The 18892-nt window shown below is 46.4% G+C and overlaps 1 protein-coding gene across 5 annotated transcripts in view; it reads right to left on the bottom strand.

Annotated features, from left to right (window-relative positions):
• Positions 1 to 1112: 1112 nt before the first annotated feature.
• ccdc181 (coiled-coil domain containing 181) overlaps positions 1113 to 18892 on the bottom strand; it is a 91569-nt gene continuing 73789 nt past the window's right edge. For 4 of the 5 annotated variants that reach the window (XM_072513804.1, XM_072513805.1, XM_072513801.1 and 1 more), the window contains 2 exons: positions 3119 to 3273; positions 1113 to 2777 (listed from right to left, as the gene is read on the bottom strand). In XM_072513804.1, coding sequence (XP_072369905.1) covers positions 2579 to 2777; positions 3119 to 3273 — 354 coding nt within the window. In that variant the 3' untranslated portion in view covers positions 1113 to 2578. The remainder of the gene's footprint in view (positions 2778 to 3118; positions 3274 to 18892) is intronic. The other variant, XM_072513803.1, reaches the window with a different exon arrangement.

Raw genomic sequence — 18892 nt, 5'->3', positions numbered from 1 at the left:
CGCTTTCCGGATCACGCCCAAATATAGCAAGCATATCATGAATCCTCATTTGCATGAATTTTCATCTAATTAACGAGATTAAAGTAGAAGAAATCACGCAGACGTCGTTTAGTTCTCCTTTTCAAAAACGTGAAGCTGGTGCAATGGCTGCTGAGGGGAACTCAGAAGGTGAGTAGCTATTTCCATTTTCCGTCTCGCAGTTCAAGGGCACTGGAGCTGCTGCTTTCCCCGTGGTGGGAGGAACCCCCTCAAGGGGGGGGGGGCTGGAGAATTCCAGGTCAGGGGTCGCCCCTGGGACGGAGTGGAGGGGGGGGGGGGCGGGGGGGAAGAGGTGAGGAGCTTTTTGTCTGCGAGAGCACTCACATTCTCCCCGTGTTTGTGTGGGTTTCGCCCCCACAACCCAAAGATGTGCAGGGTAGATGGAGTGGCCACACTAAATTGCCCCTTAATTGGAAAAAATGAATTGAGTACTCTAAATTTATTTTTTTTAAAGTTGTGAGAGCACTTCCAAGATGCAGGTTCTTTTTGCTGCTGCTCCTGCTGGGGGCTGCAATGCCTAGAGGCTGCTGTAGCTGAGAGTTTGCTTGCTGCTAGCTGCTGCCTCTTCCCCTTGGACTTACTTGCTGCTTTCAGGATGAAGGGAAGGAAGAGAGAAAGTAGTTGCCTTTTGGTCTCTTTTTCCTGGAGTGCGAAGAGACTGGGATTTGGGCGGGCCTACTACCAGGCTGAGGATGCAGGATGACTTGCTCGAGCAGTCAGGATGTTTTTAAAGGTCTGTTTTGCATGGTGGCACAGTGGTTAGCATTGCTGTCTCACGGCACCAAAGTCCCAGGTTCGATCCCGGCTCTGGGTCACTGTCCGTGTGGGGTTTGCACATTCTCCCCGTGTTTGCGTGGGTTCCACTCCCACAACCCTAAGATGTGCAGGGTAGGTGGATTGGCTACGCTAAATTGCCCTTAATTAGAAAAATGAATTGGGTACTCTGAATTTATAAAATAAAACATCTCAGGTGATTCAAAATGTTGTTTTTTGACGTAGCTACTAAAGGCACCATAAAGAATGCCTTTAGGTGAGAATGTTTTAATATCACAAACAATTTTATATCACATTAGTTGACATTGTATATAGGAATCACAGCTTTATTGTAACAAAAATACGTGCATTATTCCTGAATATCAAACATTTGTCGGATCCTTGGAGAACATTTGCATGCTCACATGGTATACACTTTGCTTTTATAGTCATGAAATGTATCCACAATACTAATTTATAATTTTATTTAGACACAGCAGCAGTGCTATAACAGGGATATATAATTAACCTTGACCAAACATCATTAATTCCCTCTCTAAAAGAAACTTTCTAAATGAACACTCAAATTCCATGGTTGTTATATTCTTTTTGTACAGCTTTCAGTAACACTACAAAGGTGTACAATTAAATTATAGTGGGAATCATTCCTTGTAATAATGCGCCTTCTGCTGTTAAAAGTTTATTTACTTAGAATCGGACTGCATCATGGTACAATGGAATCAATTATAATCCACAATACATAAATTTGAAGAATCCTACAACATGCAAGAACGTAGAGTAATTGGCAAATAGATCTGAAAACAGGTATTGCGAGGAAAAATACTGTTGCTAGGAACTTCCTCAGGGCTTTTCCACTCCACTGGTATAACGTTGGCAGAAATAATGCTTCATTCAAAATTACACCAGAGCTGCAGAAGCCTCAAGGAACTATACACAGCTGGAGAAGTTAGTAACACACTGGTATGTATGTTCATGGATTGGATTCCACAAAGTAAAGTCATGATTTTAGGCCGGTTATTAAGGGAAGAACCAAGCAGATGTTAGGCAATTTCTAAATGAAAGCATCAAATCAACAGGGTACTCCCAATCAGAGCATTCTTTGTCATCCAGCAGCTCCTTACACTGGCATTGCTGAGAACAAGGAGCAAGGCATCTGTCCCTTTTCAGCTAAACAGGGTAAAAATAATGCAAAAAGTTTGAAACGTTAAGAGTGGGGGGGTGCATCATACACTTCACTGTGAAAAGAACTGCAGGTACAACAAACTGCTACTTATTGACAATAAAACAGTGCATCAGAGTTTAAAAGATTTAGTTCAGATGAGTATGTTAATGTATTGCTTACACATACAGAATTACACCATCACTTGCACAAACAAAAATACTTTGTTTATTTTTTGATAACTGTCAATGACTTCTTGTGGAAAGTGCAAATGCAACTTTAACACTGGTCTACTTTCATCTTTTAAAATAAAACTTAAAAGTTTAAAAGGATCTTTTCATTGACATAGAAAAAAAACATTAACAACTTACAGACTGTGCAGATAATTTATTCCAACCTAATCATGTGTTGTGGAATGCTCAGCAGATTTGGAAATATTAGTGCTGCTGTACAAGCATGTTAATTAAATACGGCATTGTTGAGATCTCCTTCAATGTGCTCATGCTACTGAAAGTCCGCTCTGCAAACCATTGGGAGGGTTCTGTTTATTTGAATTCTGCAATGAGGCATTCGAAACATGAAGAGAAATAACATGACCAGAGGTTCCTAGAACCTGTAACCATAATTGTCAAACTGAAATGATTTGGATTCACTAAGGGTGCACAATAGTGTCTGCATTCGTTTTACTCTTCTAGCCTCCATCAGAAACTTCCTGCATCGCTCCTTGGCAGCCAACTGCTCTGCCCGTTTCTCAGCTTTCTTTCTTTTCAGCCACCTGCAAAGATTTATAAGTGAGAAAGAAAATCTACTGAATTAAAGTCTTACTGAGTTAAGCAGAAAAAAAGTACATATGCTCCTATCTTTTCTATTAATGCATCAATTATTTTTGATATTTAAAAATAGGACTGGATTCTCCTGTCCCCCAGTCGTGTGTTTCTTGGCAGTTCGCCGTTTGCTGGCAACATTTAAAAATGCCATGAATTGATACTGGTCATTCAAATGCAAATCAAACACCTACAACTGTAGCTATAAGTTGGTGTCCCATTTCTTTACAAGCTTATGTACAATTAGCAGTTTGAGCCACCAATCCAGATTTGTGCAAAGTAGAATTAAAAATAGTATGAAAATTAATTAAACTTTCCTTACTGCTTAAAAGCTTTTTCAGAATCTTCTCTTGTGTACACTTTTGAGTTGTAATCTTGTTCTCTTTTCCTCATGGCTTCCATTTGCTGCTCTTTAATTTGCTGTTCCCGTTTCTTCTTCAGCCAGAGATTGAAGGCTTCGTTTGGATCCCGATATTCCTAAGAAAACAAAAGTAGGCCGTTTTCACAAAGCTACAATTATCCCAGCATATATTTTTAAAAACTCAATTTTAGTGTGCTAATTCAAGTAAAATAATTACACACTATTATGTAGTTCTAAGTGGTGTGTTTCTTCCCATTCTGAGCTTTAATTCTTCACTAGGGAACTCTCACTAAACCTTTTTTCCCTGGCCTCAGCTGCGCTAAGGCAACAAAGAATTGCATGAAACTAACTATGGCTGACAGCACCTTGATGTTCCATCCCATATGATGCTGTGCCTCACTTCAATCTGATTTTTAAAAATCATTCGAGGGATGTGTACATTGCTGGCTAGGCCAGCATTTATTGCCCATTCCTAATTACCCCTGAGAATGTAATGGTTAGCTGCATTCTTGAATTGCTGCAGTCCATGTGGTGCAGCACACCCACAATTAGGGAGGGAGTGCCAGGATTTTAACCCAGTGATAGTGAAGGCCTTATATTTCCAAGTCAGAATGATGAGTGGCTTGGAGGAGAACTTCCAAGTGATGGTGTTCCCATTTGTCTGCTGCCATTGTCTTTCGAGATGGTAGCGTTGTGGATTTGGAAGATGCTGGACGTTTGAGTAGCCTTGGTGAGTTCCTGAAATGCCAAGGCGGGGGCAACGGGCTGCGAAGCCGGGGTGACACCCCCATGGGATTGGGACGGTATCCAGGCACGGATCACCATTAGCGCGGCTGAAATAGAGCCATCTTATTGCACACTCCACTGACCAACCACTTTGGCCCCTGGTTCTACAGACTGACACCAGCTGTATGGGTGCTTCCACACCACCCTCCGCCATCCCCCCCCACCCCCACCCAGGGAAACTCACCAACAGGACATTAGGTGGCCCAACCAAGGGCAGCGGCCACTATAGCGGCACCAGGCGGGGGCCACGGAGTTTAACGATGGGAAGGGCAGTGCCTCCCAATGGTACCCATGGCAGCAGGGACAGGCGCCAGGGCCAGAGGCCTCTGCGGTGCTGGGCACCGATGGAGCCGGGGATGCGGGGGGGACAAGTGGGGGCAGAGCCCGCAGTACCAACCAAGGCTTCAGTGTAGCCCATTGGACCTAGCTGGGCACGGGGTACACACCATGCTATCATTTCAGCCTTTCACCACCTGCAGACAATGCATATTGGAATTCAACCAGCAATGGTGGCCTTCCTGCTCGTCATCGCAGCCTTATGGGATGCCCTGCGGCAGCACAAGCTGGCGCTGTTTGAGAATGAGGAAGCTGCAGCAGCGGATCCTCCCCAGAGGAACAGGAAGCAGCCACCCAAGTTGGAGAGCTGGCCCCCAACAGGCCGAGAAGGAGGATAATGTGCCAAGATGGCGCCGCATGAGGCCTCGCATGTACCGGCAGCGCCTGTCATTTGAGGGCCTGCCGGACCGGGCATGCTATCGAAGATTGTGGCTCAGCAGGGAGAGAGTGCAACATATCTGCCAGGTAATGGCGCACCCAAGTGTCTCTGGGATGGTGAATAGGGCAGTGTCAGTGTGGAAGATGGATGCAACACCCTGCCTCTCAGATGGGTAAGATGGATGCCATCCACCAATGGTGAACAGGGACACCCAGACATACCTCACTATGACAACAAGCGGCCTGTCATCTGTGGGCTCCTCTCACAGCACCCCGGACGAGGGCGGCAGTTCCTCCGCCTCTTTACGAATCACTGCGCCATCCTGAGAGTCTGCAACGACTGGGGAGTGCCCAGCCATATCACTGAGCACACCCTTTCAGGCAGAGCCTGCTCAGGCCCCACCAGCCAGAGGATGACCGCCAAGGTCATCGGGGCCAATAAGACAGCAGAGTCAGCAACTCGCCTCTTATGCCCCTGTCAGCGAGGGATAAGACGTAACACCCTGGAAACTTAGGTGTGAGGCACAGTTGCGGTATCTATGTAGAGGACGCGCAGGGACGCGCTCTAGATGAAATTTCCTTGAAGTTGCCAGGACACTTAGGCTCGCAGGCAGCAGAGCTGGCAGCGATTGCATATATTGTAGACCATCCAGACTTGTTCCCGACCCCAGCAGACATCTATTCGGACAGCTTGTATGTCTGTAATAGTTTGACAGAATTCCTACCACTCTGGGAAACAAGAGGATTTGTTTCCGCGGATGGTAAGCCCCTACCCTCAACCCCATTACTCCGCCATATCTTAGAGACAGCGAAGGATAGGAAATATGGAATAATTAAGGTTTGCAGTCATCACCGTTCTTCCCCCCCTGGTAATGTTAAAACAGACGCCTTAGCGAAGGCAGGCTCCAGGCATGGTTATTTTTGGAACCCCCCCGAAAGCACCCCAGTACACGCAGTTCAGGTCTCACAGACCAATATTCAGGATTTAGCGAAGGCCCAGAAAGAGGACGAGTAACTAAGGGAAGTTTTAAAGGGAACCTTCCCAGCCCCGTACAACAAGTTTAAACACTCAATAACCACACATGACGGTGTGATTTTAAAGGATGGCATTTATATAGTTCCCAGCCAGGACAGGAACCAGATCATTTGTCAGTTCCATGACAATCATGGACACCAAGGAATTGAACCCACCCTAGCCCACCTCAGACCGCTCTGCTGGTGGCCTGATTTAAAAATCGATGTCACACACTACATTGAGAATTGCTTAATCTGTGCCCAGAACAATCCGGACAGATATGCTAAAAAGGCTCAACTTAGCCATACCTGCCCCGTTAATGGACCCTGGACAAATCTCCAGATAGATTATATAGGACTCCTACCCCCGTGCAGAAATGGTTACAAGTATGTGTTGGTTGTCATAGACAACATCACAAAATGGGTGGAAGCATTTCCATCACAAACTAATACGGCCAAGACAACGGCTAAAATATTAACACACCATATCTTTACAAGATGGGGACTCCCACGCAGTAGAGAGTCCGATCAAGGCTCCCATTTCACCGGACGTGTAATGAAAAACGTCCTCACGATTTTCGGCATTAGACAAATGTTCCATATTGCATACCACCCCCAGTCAAGTGGTATTGTAGAACAAATGAATAATCGGGTTCCAAGCCACCCTCAGGAAAATGGTACAGCAGAATAATAGTACCTGGGATTCAGTACTCCCATTTGCTTTAATGTTTTTAAGAAACACGGTATCCACATCCACAGGATACACCCCCCACACCCTCATGACCGGACGCCCCATGAAAGGCACTGAGTATTTATTAGGACTGGATTTGGCCAGCCCCGCAGTCACAGCCCTCACGCATGAAAATAAGGTTCAACAACTGATACAGAACATAAAGGCAGCCCAACTTGCAGCAGCAGTGAAACTTGGAACCAGGAAGAAACAGAGCAAGGTTTGTTTCGACAAAACAGTACACGCCACTGAGTTTACAGTGGGGCAACAAATTATGCTTTCCCTTTACAACCCCAGTTCATTCCTCTCCCCAGAATTTTCAGAACCGTACTCCATTTCGGACAAAGTCAGCCCCTCAGTATACAAAATAACCTATCCAAATGGTAAGTCTGCGTGGTTTCATATAAACCAGCTCAAGGCTTTCGGCTCGCAGAATAACCACACACATCACATCCTGCTCGCAGCAGCAGACGATCACGCCCCGCCCACAGATGACGTATTCCTCCCCTCCCCCAACCACTCCAGCCTGCCCTCAGATACTACTTCAACTTCGCCCCCAGAGGCACGACCCCGCCTCTCCCTTCCCTCAACCAGCAGCGACAATGATAGCGATCACAATGACGACAGCCACAGCACACCACGTTACGACTACACCCCTGCACCAGGCCCCACTCCCAGCGAATCCGAGCATGATTCTACTAAACCATTCGAGATCACTTATATCACAGCTCCTGACCCAGACCCACCGCCTGACGATTACGGATTGAAGCATAGTAGCTCCAACCTCGACACACGATTCTGGCACCGAGGCAATTCGTTCAGGCTCATCCGGAATGATGAGATGGACCCCAATTCGCCTCAAGCAGCTTTAGCACGGTTACTACAGACAAGAGTTTGGCAGCCGGTGACAGGATGATGACATAGAGTTTGACTCCCACCACACGAATCCCTTTGCGACCCTGTTCGCTATTGAGCAGTGAGGTGTCCAGATGATGGAGAAAAAAGGAACCGATGAAGAGATACGGTGTCCTTTCTGATGGAACCTGCACCATGTTTGTTGAATGTTTGTTTGTTAGTGTTAACGTTAAGTGTTGTTCGTAAACCCGAAAGTTTTCACGGCCCCACGTCACCACTCCTTTAACGCCCCCTGGCTGTTAATGGAACAAGTTTGTCCCCAGACAATAGTTCAGAAGAACTAGTTTGTCACCAGAAACCAGTTTAAAGGTACAAGTTTGTCGCTAGACAATAGTTCAGAGGAACTAGTTTGTCGACAGAACACGACTCATAGATGCTCTCCTAATTCGAGAGGAAGCCCCCCACGACGACCACATTCTTACCTGTTCTTGCCGGTTGCTCAGGCAGTCGAGAAACGGCATTGGTCCCCGCCCTGCCTGAGGACCCCCCTCTGGTCAACTACGCTCAGGTAGAGCACAAATGGCATTGTTCACTGTCCTACCCGGGGATCCTACCCATTTCTTACCCGCCATGGCCCCTACGCACCTCATTTTGGCTCGTTACGTTCGAAATTCTTTTGCTTGGTTTTGGCAACCCTTAGGTTGCTTCCCTATGCTATTTACATCCTCAAACACTGGGATGGTAAATCACACAGGCTGCGAGACGGCTCGCAGCATGGCAGTATTTTTCTTAGATGTCTTGTCCCAAATATTTGGTTCACAAAAAAAAAAAATGAGGGAGTCACAGATGGTGACCACTTACAAAGGGAAATTGGCAATAGAGGACAGACAGACAGACACACGCGATCTTAAGCAAGATAATAACAGAAATTATGCTCGTGTTCACAGAACTCCAGGAACCCCGGAGGAAGACAAAGAAGAAGTCCGACAAAGATGAAGACAGCCTTCGTGTTCACAAGGATCTTAGCGGGATCCCTTCAGTTGCGCGCGGACACTACCCCCCTGACCTCTACCACACAAACCGTAAATGATTCCCACCCCTGCAATACACGGAACCCCGAGATAACTAGCCCAGCGACAGCTAGCAATACCCCGACCTGGTGTGATAAGTTTATCACCTGGTACTCACTCTCATATGTAGTCGAAGCACTCTTAGTGCTGGCGATACTTTGCAGTGTCGTGCAAACATTTAGAGTTAGGAAATGGCGAAAGAGAGCATATCGCTCTCGCACTTCGATATACAGTTTTAGGTCCCCCATTTTCGGATTTCACCAGACCCGCGAACCCATTGGGACGGATTAAAGAACATCCATTTGTTTAATGTATTCTGTGGAATAAAACAACGTAAACCTCTGTGTCTGACTGCCAGGCCAGAGAAATGTGTGTGCTGCTATTTTGTACAGTTTAAGATGTATAGATTATTTTTGGATTGTTTGTATTTTTGGATTGTTTGAATGAGGATAGTTTATTGAGAATAGTTAGAGGTTCCAGTTTTTTTGTTTTTCTGTAATGCATATATTAATATCATAGCGCCCCGTAGAGTTTTATGATAATGAATATATTTAAAATGGTTTAGGTAAAATTGTGTTGCATAGGATAGGACAGTGTAGAGCCTAAGTATGGGTGCCCCGGTTGGTCAGAGGATGAAGACAACATAGTAGTTGTCTTCATCAACGCTTCGCATTGAGGATCACAAGGAGGGAGTGTAGCCATCTGGGATGGCCACGTCCCGATTACAAAATGGACACTTGCAAAGAATGCAGGGTAAATTGGACAATGCTAAGAAACAAGCAGGTGCAAGCTCTGTCTATTGATTAGAACCGTAAACTCTCAGACAGGACAGAAACTACCGAGCAATCTACATACTAATGAGCCTTCTCCGGGGACAAAAGGGAAACATTTAGATACACAATGTTAAGGCAGACTCCCCGGCACCAGAAGAGGCTAAGACAAAGCAGACTAACAGTCACCAGGACACGCCCAGCGATCAGGGAACCACCCCTCTATTGGAGGAAGATCGATACGACTGATTGGGAAAGACCCAATTAGTTGAGGCCAAGTTCAAGACCCGCCCAAAAGCACGCAAAGCCCTTTTTAGTATAAAAGATATTCCCCAAGGGAGAATCTTCCTTCTTTGGCGTTGGCTCTCAGTGGAGAGAGAGACCTGCCTAGCAGCTACAGCAGACCAAGTAAGTTCCAAGTCAACGCACGCTACGAGATAGACGCTCCTAGTTGCTATCCTGCAAACAGCTCAACCCTGCAGCCTCAGAACCGAGCAACGGCCATTGTTCCTCTGACTGAGTGGGCACCCGTAGCTAAGTATAGGCTTTAGTAATAGTGGTAGTTTAGTTTGTAGAGTTTATGCATGAGTAGATTTGACTGTGTAAATAAATGAGCATTGCTTTTGAACTTACTAACTGGTGTATCGAGTCATTGATCAGTATTCGGTTCTGAACCTAGTGGCGGTGTCGAAAGATACCTGGTGACTCTTGAGCAAACGTGATTAAACAGAGCCAAATTAAGAACCAACCAAACGTTTAGCAATACCAGGCACTGTGGGAAGCAAATCTCAGAGGGAAGTTACAAGACGGAAATGACCGGAAAAGTTGGAATCATTTGCACAACCTTCAAAGGGATGCAGTACACGCATTCATTTAAAAAAAAAATTGTTTTTTTTTTGTTTTGTTTTTTAAAAAAAGAGTACCCAATTAATGTTTTCCAATTAAGGGGCAATTTTAACGTGGCCGATCCACCTATTCTGCACATCTTTGTGTTGTGGGGGTGAAACCCACCCAAACATGGGGAGAATTGGCAAACTCCACACGTAGTGACCCAGGGCCGGGAGCGAATCTGGGCCCTCGGCGCTGTGATGCAGTAGTGCTATCCACTGTGTCGCCGTGCAGCCCCAGTAGACGCATTCATAATACTCAGGGCAACATGGTGGCGCAGTGGTTAACTGCTGCCTCACGGCGCTGTGGTCCCAGGTTCGATCCTGGCTTTGGATCCCTGTCCATGTCGAGTTTGCACATTCTCCCCCTGTTTGCGTGGGTTTCGCCCCCACAACCCAAAGATGTGCAGGTTAGGTGGATTAGCCAGGCTAAATTGCCCTTAATTGGAAAAAATGAATTGTGTACTCTAAATTTTAAAAAAATAAATTCATAACTCTAGTCTATGCCCACACCAAAGTCTCAATAACTCCCATCAACTCAGCCTGCCCTGCCTTTACTCCTGCCACCTTATACGCTTGTAAAAACAGATCGGCTGCTTCCTTGTGCGCCAACCTAAAAATCTCACTCTTTCATCTCCTGGCTCTGCTCTCAGCCTAACTCTTTCTCACGCTCTTTTATCTCCCTGCCCCCACCCTCAGCCTCACTTTTTCTTTTACTCTTTTATATTCCCGGCTCCGCTCTCAGTCTCTCTGTCTCCTCCCAGCTCAAGACTTTGCATTCATATAAATGTAATTAGGATTAAAGGGTCTTTGTTTAGCCAACTATATTAAAAGCTTGAATAGCTACAACATTTTAAGATAACTCCTATAAAGTTGATTGCTACAACACGCTTATTTACCAACCTTTAATTAATATTCCAAAAGGTTTTGTGGCAGTGGTAGCATCCCTACCTCTCGGCCAGGAGCTCGGGTCTGACTCTGGGACTTAATGGCCACGGGTTAATATCCTTCCAATATGCCTGTGGCAGGCGGTAAGAACGGGAGAGTCTCCTCATCAGCCAAAACCTGCACAAATCAAGAAGGTACCTTGCCAAGTATAACCATGGACTAACAAATGGAAGTCCATGATCACCACCGCACTCTTAGGGCAGGTACCCCAAGGGAAAGAGAGAATTTATAGACCAGAATGATTTGAGTGACTTGATTTAATTTGATCACGGTATCTTAAATTATACAGTACATCTTTTCCTCTCACAGATGTTTGATACTGCATGGCAAGTCATGCTATGAAATTACCTCAACTATTTAGTTTTTGTCATAAGCATTCAGATATGTTGATCACTTTTACTATACTGGTTACACAGTAATCGTCAAATTAAACTAAATAAAAATGTAAATATTGCTACAGTCCCAGAGGACCACGGGTTTCTTTCCGTCTTGAGATCTGATTGGTCGTGATTTAACGTCAGACGAGGGGAAAGGTTTCTATGTGTCATTTCAGGCGGGTCTGGCTGGGAGTTTCTCCCTGGCTCTTTCGGCGAGTTCCCCATCCCCATTTAACCACACTTCGTCAATTTTGTGAGCCCTGGTGATTTTCTCTCTGGACTAGCCCACACTTCGAATTATTTTCATCACTTGGGAGCTGAACTTGCTGGCCATACCGGCTCCTCAGAAATCAGGATACCATTTCGAAAGGGTACCCGGATCTCTAAGTGAGCTTGAGGGTTCCCACACACGGGCAATGTCACCTCCCACACACAAGGGCATTAATCCCCCCCCGAAGTGAGGACACCCCACTATGGGATCGCTGAGGACCCCCCCTTTTCAGGCCATCCTTTGCCCCCATTTAGGGCCACCCTCTGTTCAGGACCCCTACCCTTCACCCCACCCCAACCGTCTCGGGCCCCTTCATACACACCCTTCACCTCACCCCTCATACACACTCATCCTTACCTTCATAGGCATGGCCCCAACCCTTAGCAGTGCCACCCTCGTACCTGGGAACCATGCTACTGGCATCCTGGCAGTGCCACCTGGACACCTTTGCATTGCCAGGGCTGCAGTGCCAAGATGCCAGCCTGGCAGTGCCAAGGTGCCTGAGTGCCAGTGGGAGAGCCTGGGTGCCACCCTGTCCTGTCCCTGACAACATAGGGGTCTCCAATGACCTGGGAGATCCCCCAGGTGCTCTGATGTCTGGTCCACGTTTGTGTGGACCAGTACAAATCAGTGCCCACGTGACCTCTCACAAGGGAGCCTGTTAGGTCCCAGGCGGCCATTATATAGATCTTCTACCTCATTAGTGAGATGGAGATTGCCCTTAATTGGCAGCACGGTGGCACAGTGGTTAGCACTGCTGCCTCGTGGCGCCGAGGTCCCAGGTTCCATCCCGGCTCTGAGTCACTGTCCATGTGGAGTTTGCACATTCTCCCCGTGTTTGCGTGGGTTTCGCCCCCACAACCCAAAATTTGTGCAAGGTAGGTGGATTGGCCACGCTAAATTGCCCCTTAATTGGAAAAAATGAATTGGGTTCTCTAAATTTATTTATTTTTAATTGGCCTCAATTAGCTTCGCGCCGCATCAATGGGAGCGGGCAGTTAAATCGCAAACTGCTCGGAGCCCGGCGCAGTTCCTCTCTTGCGATCTAACCGGCCTGCACAGATCCTGTGGGGCGTAACGCAGACATTAAATCCCGCCCCTAGTATACACCAAATGACAACTCTGATCTTAGAAGTTTGGGCAGATGATTAAATTAATAGTTCCAATCTTGGGGAAATTACTTTGTTACATTTCCTACAACAGGCAGTTTTACTTTTAGATTTTACATATTTATATATTTTACCTTTAGCGTAGTAAAGTGGCCCAAGGTACTTCACAGGAGAAACATTTGACACTGAGCCACATGTGGAGATATTAGGACAGGTGAGCAAAGGCTTGGTCAATGAGATAGGTTTTAAAGAGTACTTAAAAGAGAGAATTAGCGAACCAGAATGTATGGCTGGGTTTTCATCCTCGAGATGTTTTCTTAGCTACCTGGATATTTTACTGAATACTGCTACTATTAATGAAATTATCTTGGCCAATCTCACTTATCTGGAGCTAAGTAAGAGTCAGATATTATATGCACTTTATGTTCTTCCAACTCTAGCCTCTTGAGTAGCCCCAATTTCCTTTCTACCTCCATTCTCAGCTATGTCTTCAATGTCTAGACTCCAGGCTCTAGAATTTCCTCTCTAACTCTCTGGCTTGCTAACTCTTTCTCATTTTTTAAGACATTCCTGAAGATCACCTTGGCCTTCTGCTCTCTTCTAACAAAGCTGAATGGAATCTTAACAAACAGCACCTCATCGTCCATTAAATTTCTGGGGTGGCGCAGTGGTTAGCACTGCTGCCTCACATGCCGAGGACCCAGGTTTGATCCTGGCCCCAGGTCACTACCCATGTGGAATTTGCATTCTTCCCATCTCAACGTAGGTCTCACCCCCACAACCCAAAGATGTGCCTGGTAGGTGAATTGACCACGGTAAATTGCCCCTTAATTGGGAAAAAAATAATAAGGTACTCTATAAATTTATTTAAAAAAAGAAAACAAAAACATTTCTCATCTGAAAAAAAGCAGAATTTTAATCCATTTCTGCTGTAGTAGAAAACAAAGAATGAGGCTTCTGTTCACTTTGCTTCTTGTTTGAAGCACTGTAAATTCGTATTGGTGACATACATTGGTGTGACAGCATTGATAACATTGTCTATTTTTTGTGTCATAGTGGGGACAGAAATATTTCCACATTTCCAAAGAGATTGGCCCATTTCACTCTCAGCAGGGTCTTTGACTATCTCTCTTAATGGAGAATGAGTGCCTTTATCCAAATTACAGATATCTTGGCTACGCGGTTTACTATGTTGCGAGTTTATTTTACTCTGTCTTTTCTGTGGCTCTGTTCCAATTATGGCAATCAGTGAGTTTGCCCTTCTTTTTATGTCATCTATGTCCGAATGCTTAGAGTCGCCAGGTATCGAATGATACCACCACAAGTGTTAACCGGCTAGCGATCAAAGAGCCAAACACCAGTTAGTTAGTTCAAGGTCAAGAGTACTTTATTTACACACAATTAGTCATGCAACATAAACACTACTAATTAACTCACCTATCAACTAAGAGAACCTGTACTTAACTTCGGGCACCCTGCTTCGGTCAGAAAACAGTGGCCGCTGTTTAATTCTGGATCTCTCGGGTTCGAAGGAGTAACTGCTGCTCAGCTGGGCTCATCCGTCTGGTAGCGGCCGTTGAACTTGGACCCGCTTCTGGTGTTGCTGCAATTGGCGATGGCCGTGACTGGGGTACCAAGGCCAAGAGAGAGCGAACATATGGCAAACTCTTCTTATACTCGGGGGGTTTTCGCGCTCTTTTGGGCGGTCCTTCGATTTGGGCCTTACTCCGTTCGATTCCTTAGCCAATAAGTGGGCGGGGATCTGGATGGCTGGGCGTGTCCCAAGCGGTCACCGACACCGTTGTTTGTGTTTCCCTTGAACAGGGAGTGGCGCCGAAATTTCTGGGACTGTCCCTGTTGCTTGAGTACCAGTCCTTTGTTTTGGTGAAGATGGGCCATCAAATGTTAATCGGCCCCATTAAAATGCTAATTGGACGGAGTTTCGATACCATCTGGATTTTTTTGTTGACAAATATGCATTTCAGGCTCTGAGCCTGCCTGAGTCTTGGCTTGTCCATTTTTCCCACCAGGCTTTGCGAGTTTCTCTGTACCTAGTTGGAAGTGGCCATCCCAGATGGCTACACTCCGTCCTCTTGATCCTCAACGCGAAGCGTGAAGGATCACAATACTGGGTCTTCTTTGTTCTCTGAAATGCCGGGCACCCTTAACCAAGGACAGGTTCTACTCTACTCTGTCCTATGGGTCCAAAAACATTCACCTAATTTTCCCTAAACAACACATGTCTAGGGGGCCATTTAACATTCAGTAAAAAGGGGAACCTCTAACTGTCTCTAACTAGACTACACTCATGCTGCTATTTAACAATCAAAGAACTTGTCTTACAATACAAAAAAAATCCGATAGCAGCATCACATTTCTTCCCAACACTAACATTCACATATAGAGAAGTCACTTTATTAACGAAAACAACAACTGCGGAATTTATTAAGGAGAATGGTTCAGAAAGAGTGTGGGGTTTGCTGGAGTCCGAGGAAAGGGGCTCTAAATGTGTATACTGGAGGGCGGGAGGCTCTTCTTCTCCATTATCGCAATCTAATTGTCTGAATGACACCGTACAATATGGCTATCACTAGTAAGTCTTCCACTGTGTAGGACAGTGAATACCACTTGACGAGATTCTCACACCATGTGGGGGTATCGGTGGCTGAGTGTGTGTGTGTGTGGTGTAGTGTCCGGGCTGGGGGTGTTGTGTTGGGTAGTCGTGTTCGGGGCCTGTGTGGTCAGGGGGGGGGGGGGGTAGAGGTGGGTAACGCACGCAAATGGACTGTTCCAGCGACTATCATGATGCCGAACATCAGGCTCATCTTCATCTTATTCGGGCTTTCCATCACCGTCGAGAATCTTCACATCTTCCTGGGGGAACAAGCATAGTATCTGTTATAATCGTGTTGTTTAACATCTCGTATGTCCGTCTGTTTCTCCTTAACGTCAATTTCCCATTATAATCGTCACCATATGTGACTCCCTCATTTTTTTGTTTTTAACAACCATTTGTGGAGACAAGACACCCGGAAAAGAAATTCTGTGTCACAGTGAGAGCAGTCTCGGAGCCTGTAGTCGATGGGCTGAATGGGCGGACAATTTCACCGCCCACTGCAGACTTGTTTTTCCAACCAAGTGTTTCTGACATGTAAATAGTATGTGGGGGATAGCAACCGAAGGGTTGCCGGAAAGGGCAAAAGTTGTGGCAAAAAGCATTCTTTAAACCACAGGACTAGAAAAGAACAACAAAAGAGTTTTGAAAACAAGTATCCGAATGGGGTGGTGCATATGATCAGGGCAAGAATGGGTGGGATCCCCGGGTACGGCGGTGATCAGTGCCGTTGCTCCACTACTCGAGCTTGGCTGACCAAATGTATAGGGGGTCCTCAGGCAGGGCGGGGATAAGTGCCGTTACTCCACTGACTGAGTGACCTTCCAAGAGCGGCAAGAATTTATAACTACACGGGCTCTAGACAAACTTGTTTCACTAACTGCCATGTGGTGTTGGAAGAGTAATTATGAGTGCTTCAAGAAATTTGGTGAGAGACCAAAATAATAAACTATCAAAAATTTTAGTGAGATCGACAGAAATAGTCGCACAAATAACAAACATTCAACATTTAAAAAATAACAAATTAAAGAAAGAAAAGCGGGCAGGCTCCATCAGAGTACAGGACACCGTAAATCTCAATCAGTTCCTGACTCTCATCATCTGGACACCTCAAGATTCCATTTGAAAAAGATTTGCAAAGGGGTTACCATGGTGGGAGTCAGACTCGGAGTTGTCACCATCTCTCGGGAGCCATACACGTTCATGGAGTTTGCGTGCTAACGCGGCGTGTGTCGATGTGGGGTTATTTTCATCATTCCTCGTCAGGTGACAGGAATTGTCACGGTGCCAGTGCTTCATGTGCGGTAGGGAGGTTGCAAGGGGGCCGTCGCTATTGTCGGGTGACAGGTCAGATTCCGGTGTGGGCAAATAAATCATTTCAAAGAGGCTGAGTGTATCGTGGTCGGGGTCTCTGGGCCTGTAGTGCCTGGGGCCTGGTTTGTGGGATCTTCGTTCGGGTCTCTCAGGGGCTTCAGTAGTGCTGTCGCTAGCAGCCGAATCAAGCGTCAGGGTGAAATTTGATTCTGGGGGCGTGGTCAAGGTTGTGTCTGTGGACGTGCTGCTGGGGAGGGGAAATTGGGTTGTCAATGGGCGAGTCCTCATTGTCTGCTACCGCCAGAGGTGGTGCGAATGGCTGCACTGCGTTCCATAAATCTTAAGCTGGTTTACATGGAACCATCCTGATTTTCCGTTTGGATACGTGATTTTATAAACTGAGGGGCTTACTTTGTCCGAGATTGAATAGGGTCCTGCAAATTTAGGGGAGAGGAATGAGCTAGGGTTGTAGAAGGTGATCATTACCTGCTGTCCGACTGTATACTCCGTCAGGTGTACTGTTCTATCAAAGCAGGCCTTACTCTGCTTTCATTTAGCGCCTAGTCGAACAGCTGCAGCGAGCTGTGCTGCTTTAATATTCTCTACCATGTGCTGGACTGCTTTCTCATGGGTCAGGGCGGTGACTGCGGGGCTGGGCAAATCAAGTCCGAATAAGTATTCGGTACCCTTCATGGATTGTCCGGTCATGAGGGTATGGGGGGTATATCCTGTTGAGCTCGACACTGTGTTCCTAATAAACATCAGTGCGAATGGGAGCACTGTGTCCCATGTTGTGTTGTGCTGCTGCACCATTTTCCTAAGTGTGGCCTTTAGCGTCCGATTCATGCGCTCCACAATGCCGCTGGACTGCGGGAGATAGGCAACGTGGAACTTTTGTTTAATCCCAAAAATCGTCATCACATTTTTCATGACCCTTCCCGTAAAGTGGGAACCTTGGTCCGACTCAATACTATAGGGGAGTCCCCATCTCGTAAAAATTTGCTCTGTTAAGATCTTCGCCGTGGACTTGGCTGTGTTTGTTCTCGAGGGAAACGCTTCGAACCATTCCGTAAATGTGTCTATCACCACTAACACATACTTGTATCTATTTCTGCAGGTGGGGGGGGGGGGGGGGGGAAAGAGGACCAATATAATCCAATGGAAGGTTTGTCCACAGGCCATTTGCAGGGCGGGTGTGGCATAGCTGGACTTTTTTCGCATACCTATCGGGGTTGTTTTGAGCACAAATTAAATAGTTTTCGACGTAATGGGACACGTCGGTTTTCAAATCAGGCCACCAGCAAAGGGGTCTGAGGTGGGCAGGGGTGGATTCAATTCCTTGGTGTCCATGTCAGTCATGGAACTTAGAAATGATCTCATTCCTGTCCTCGGTGGGGACTACATAAATTCCATCTTTTAAAATGATTCCATCATGGACCGTCAAAGAATTCCTAAACGTTTCATAGGGAGCTGGGAAGTTCCCTTTTAAAATGTCTTTTAATGCTCCGTCTTCTTTCTGTGCCTAGGGTAGGTCTTGGATGTTGGTCTGTGAGACCAGAACTGTGTGTACTGGGGCACTCTCGGGGGGGTTGCCAAAAGTGGCCATGTCGTGAGCCTGCCTTCGCTAGGGCGGCAGCTTTCACATTACCGGGTGGGGAGGAACGATGGTGACTTACTTTGACGATGCCATATTTCCTGCCTTTAGCTGTCTGAAGGACATGTTTGAGCAGTGGGGCTGATGGTAGAGGTTTTCCGTCGGCGGAAATAAATCCTCTCGATTCCCACAGGGGTAGGAATTCCGTTAGGCTGTTGCAGACGTACAAATTGTCCGAATATATGTCTGCAGGGGTCGGGAATGAATTGGGGTGCTGGACAATGTAAGCAATGGCCGCTAACTCGGCTGCCTGCGAACCTAAGTGTCCAGGCAACTTTAAAGCTATCTCTTCTAAAGCACGTCCCTGTGCGTCTTCTACATAAATACCACAGCCTGTTATCCTTTTTCCCTCAAGCACTGTGGAGGAGCCATCTACATAAATTCTCAGTGCTTTGTCCGAGGGCTGGGGTCTGATACCTGTCTTTCTTGGTACCGACTTGGGAACAAAGGGGCCTGTGCTGTGCGTTGGGGCTATGATCTCGCACTCATTTGGGGTTCCTGCATGATGCAAATTATCGGCCAGAAACCTGTGCGTTTTTGTCCTTTTTACAGTGATATCGCGTCCCTGTAGGAGTAGGGTCCATCGCGCTGCTCGAATTTGGCTTACTGTGATGTTTTTTAG

This window comes from Scyliorhinus torazame, chromosome 8 (genome assembly GCF_047496885.1).
Source record: "Scyliorhinus torazame isolate Kashiwa2021f chromosome 8, sScyTor2.1, whole genome shotgun sequence".
Taxonomy (NCBI): domain Eukaryota; kingdom Metazoa; phylum Chordata; class Chondrichthyes; order Carcharhiniformes; family Scyliorhinidae; genus Scyliorhinus; species Scyliorhinus torazame.
Note: the sequence above shows the minus strand (reverse complement) of the source record. Positions and strands in the feature narration are given on the sequence as shown.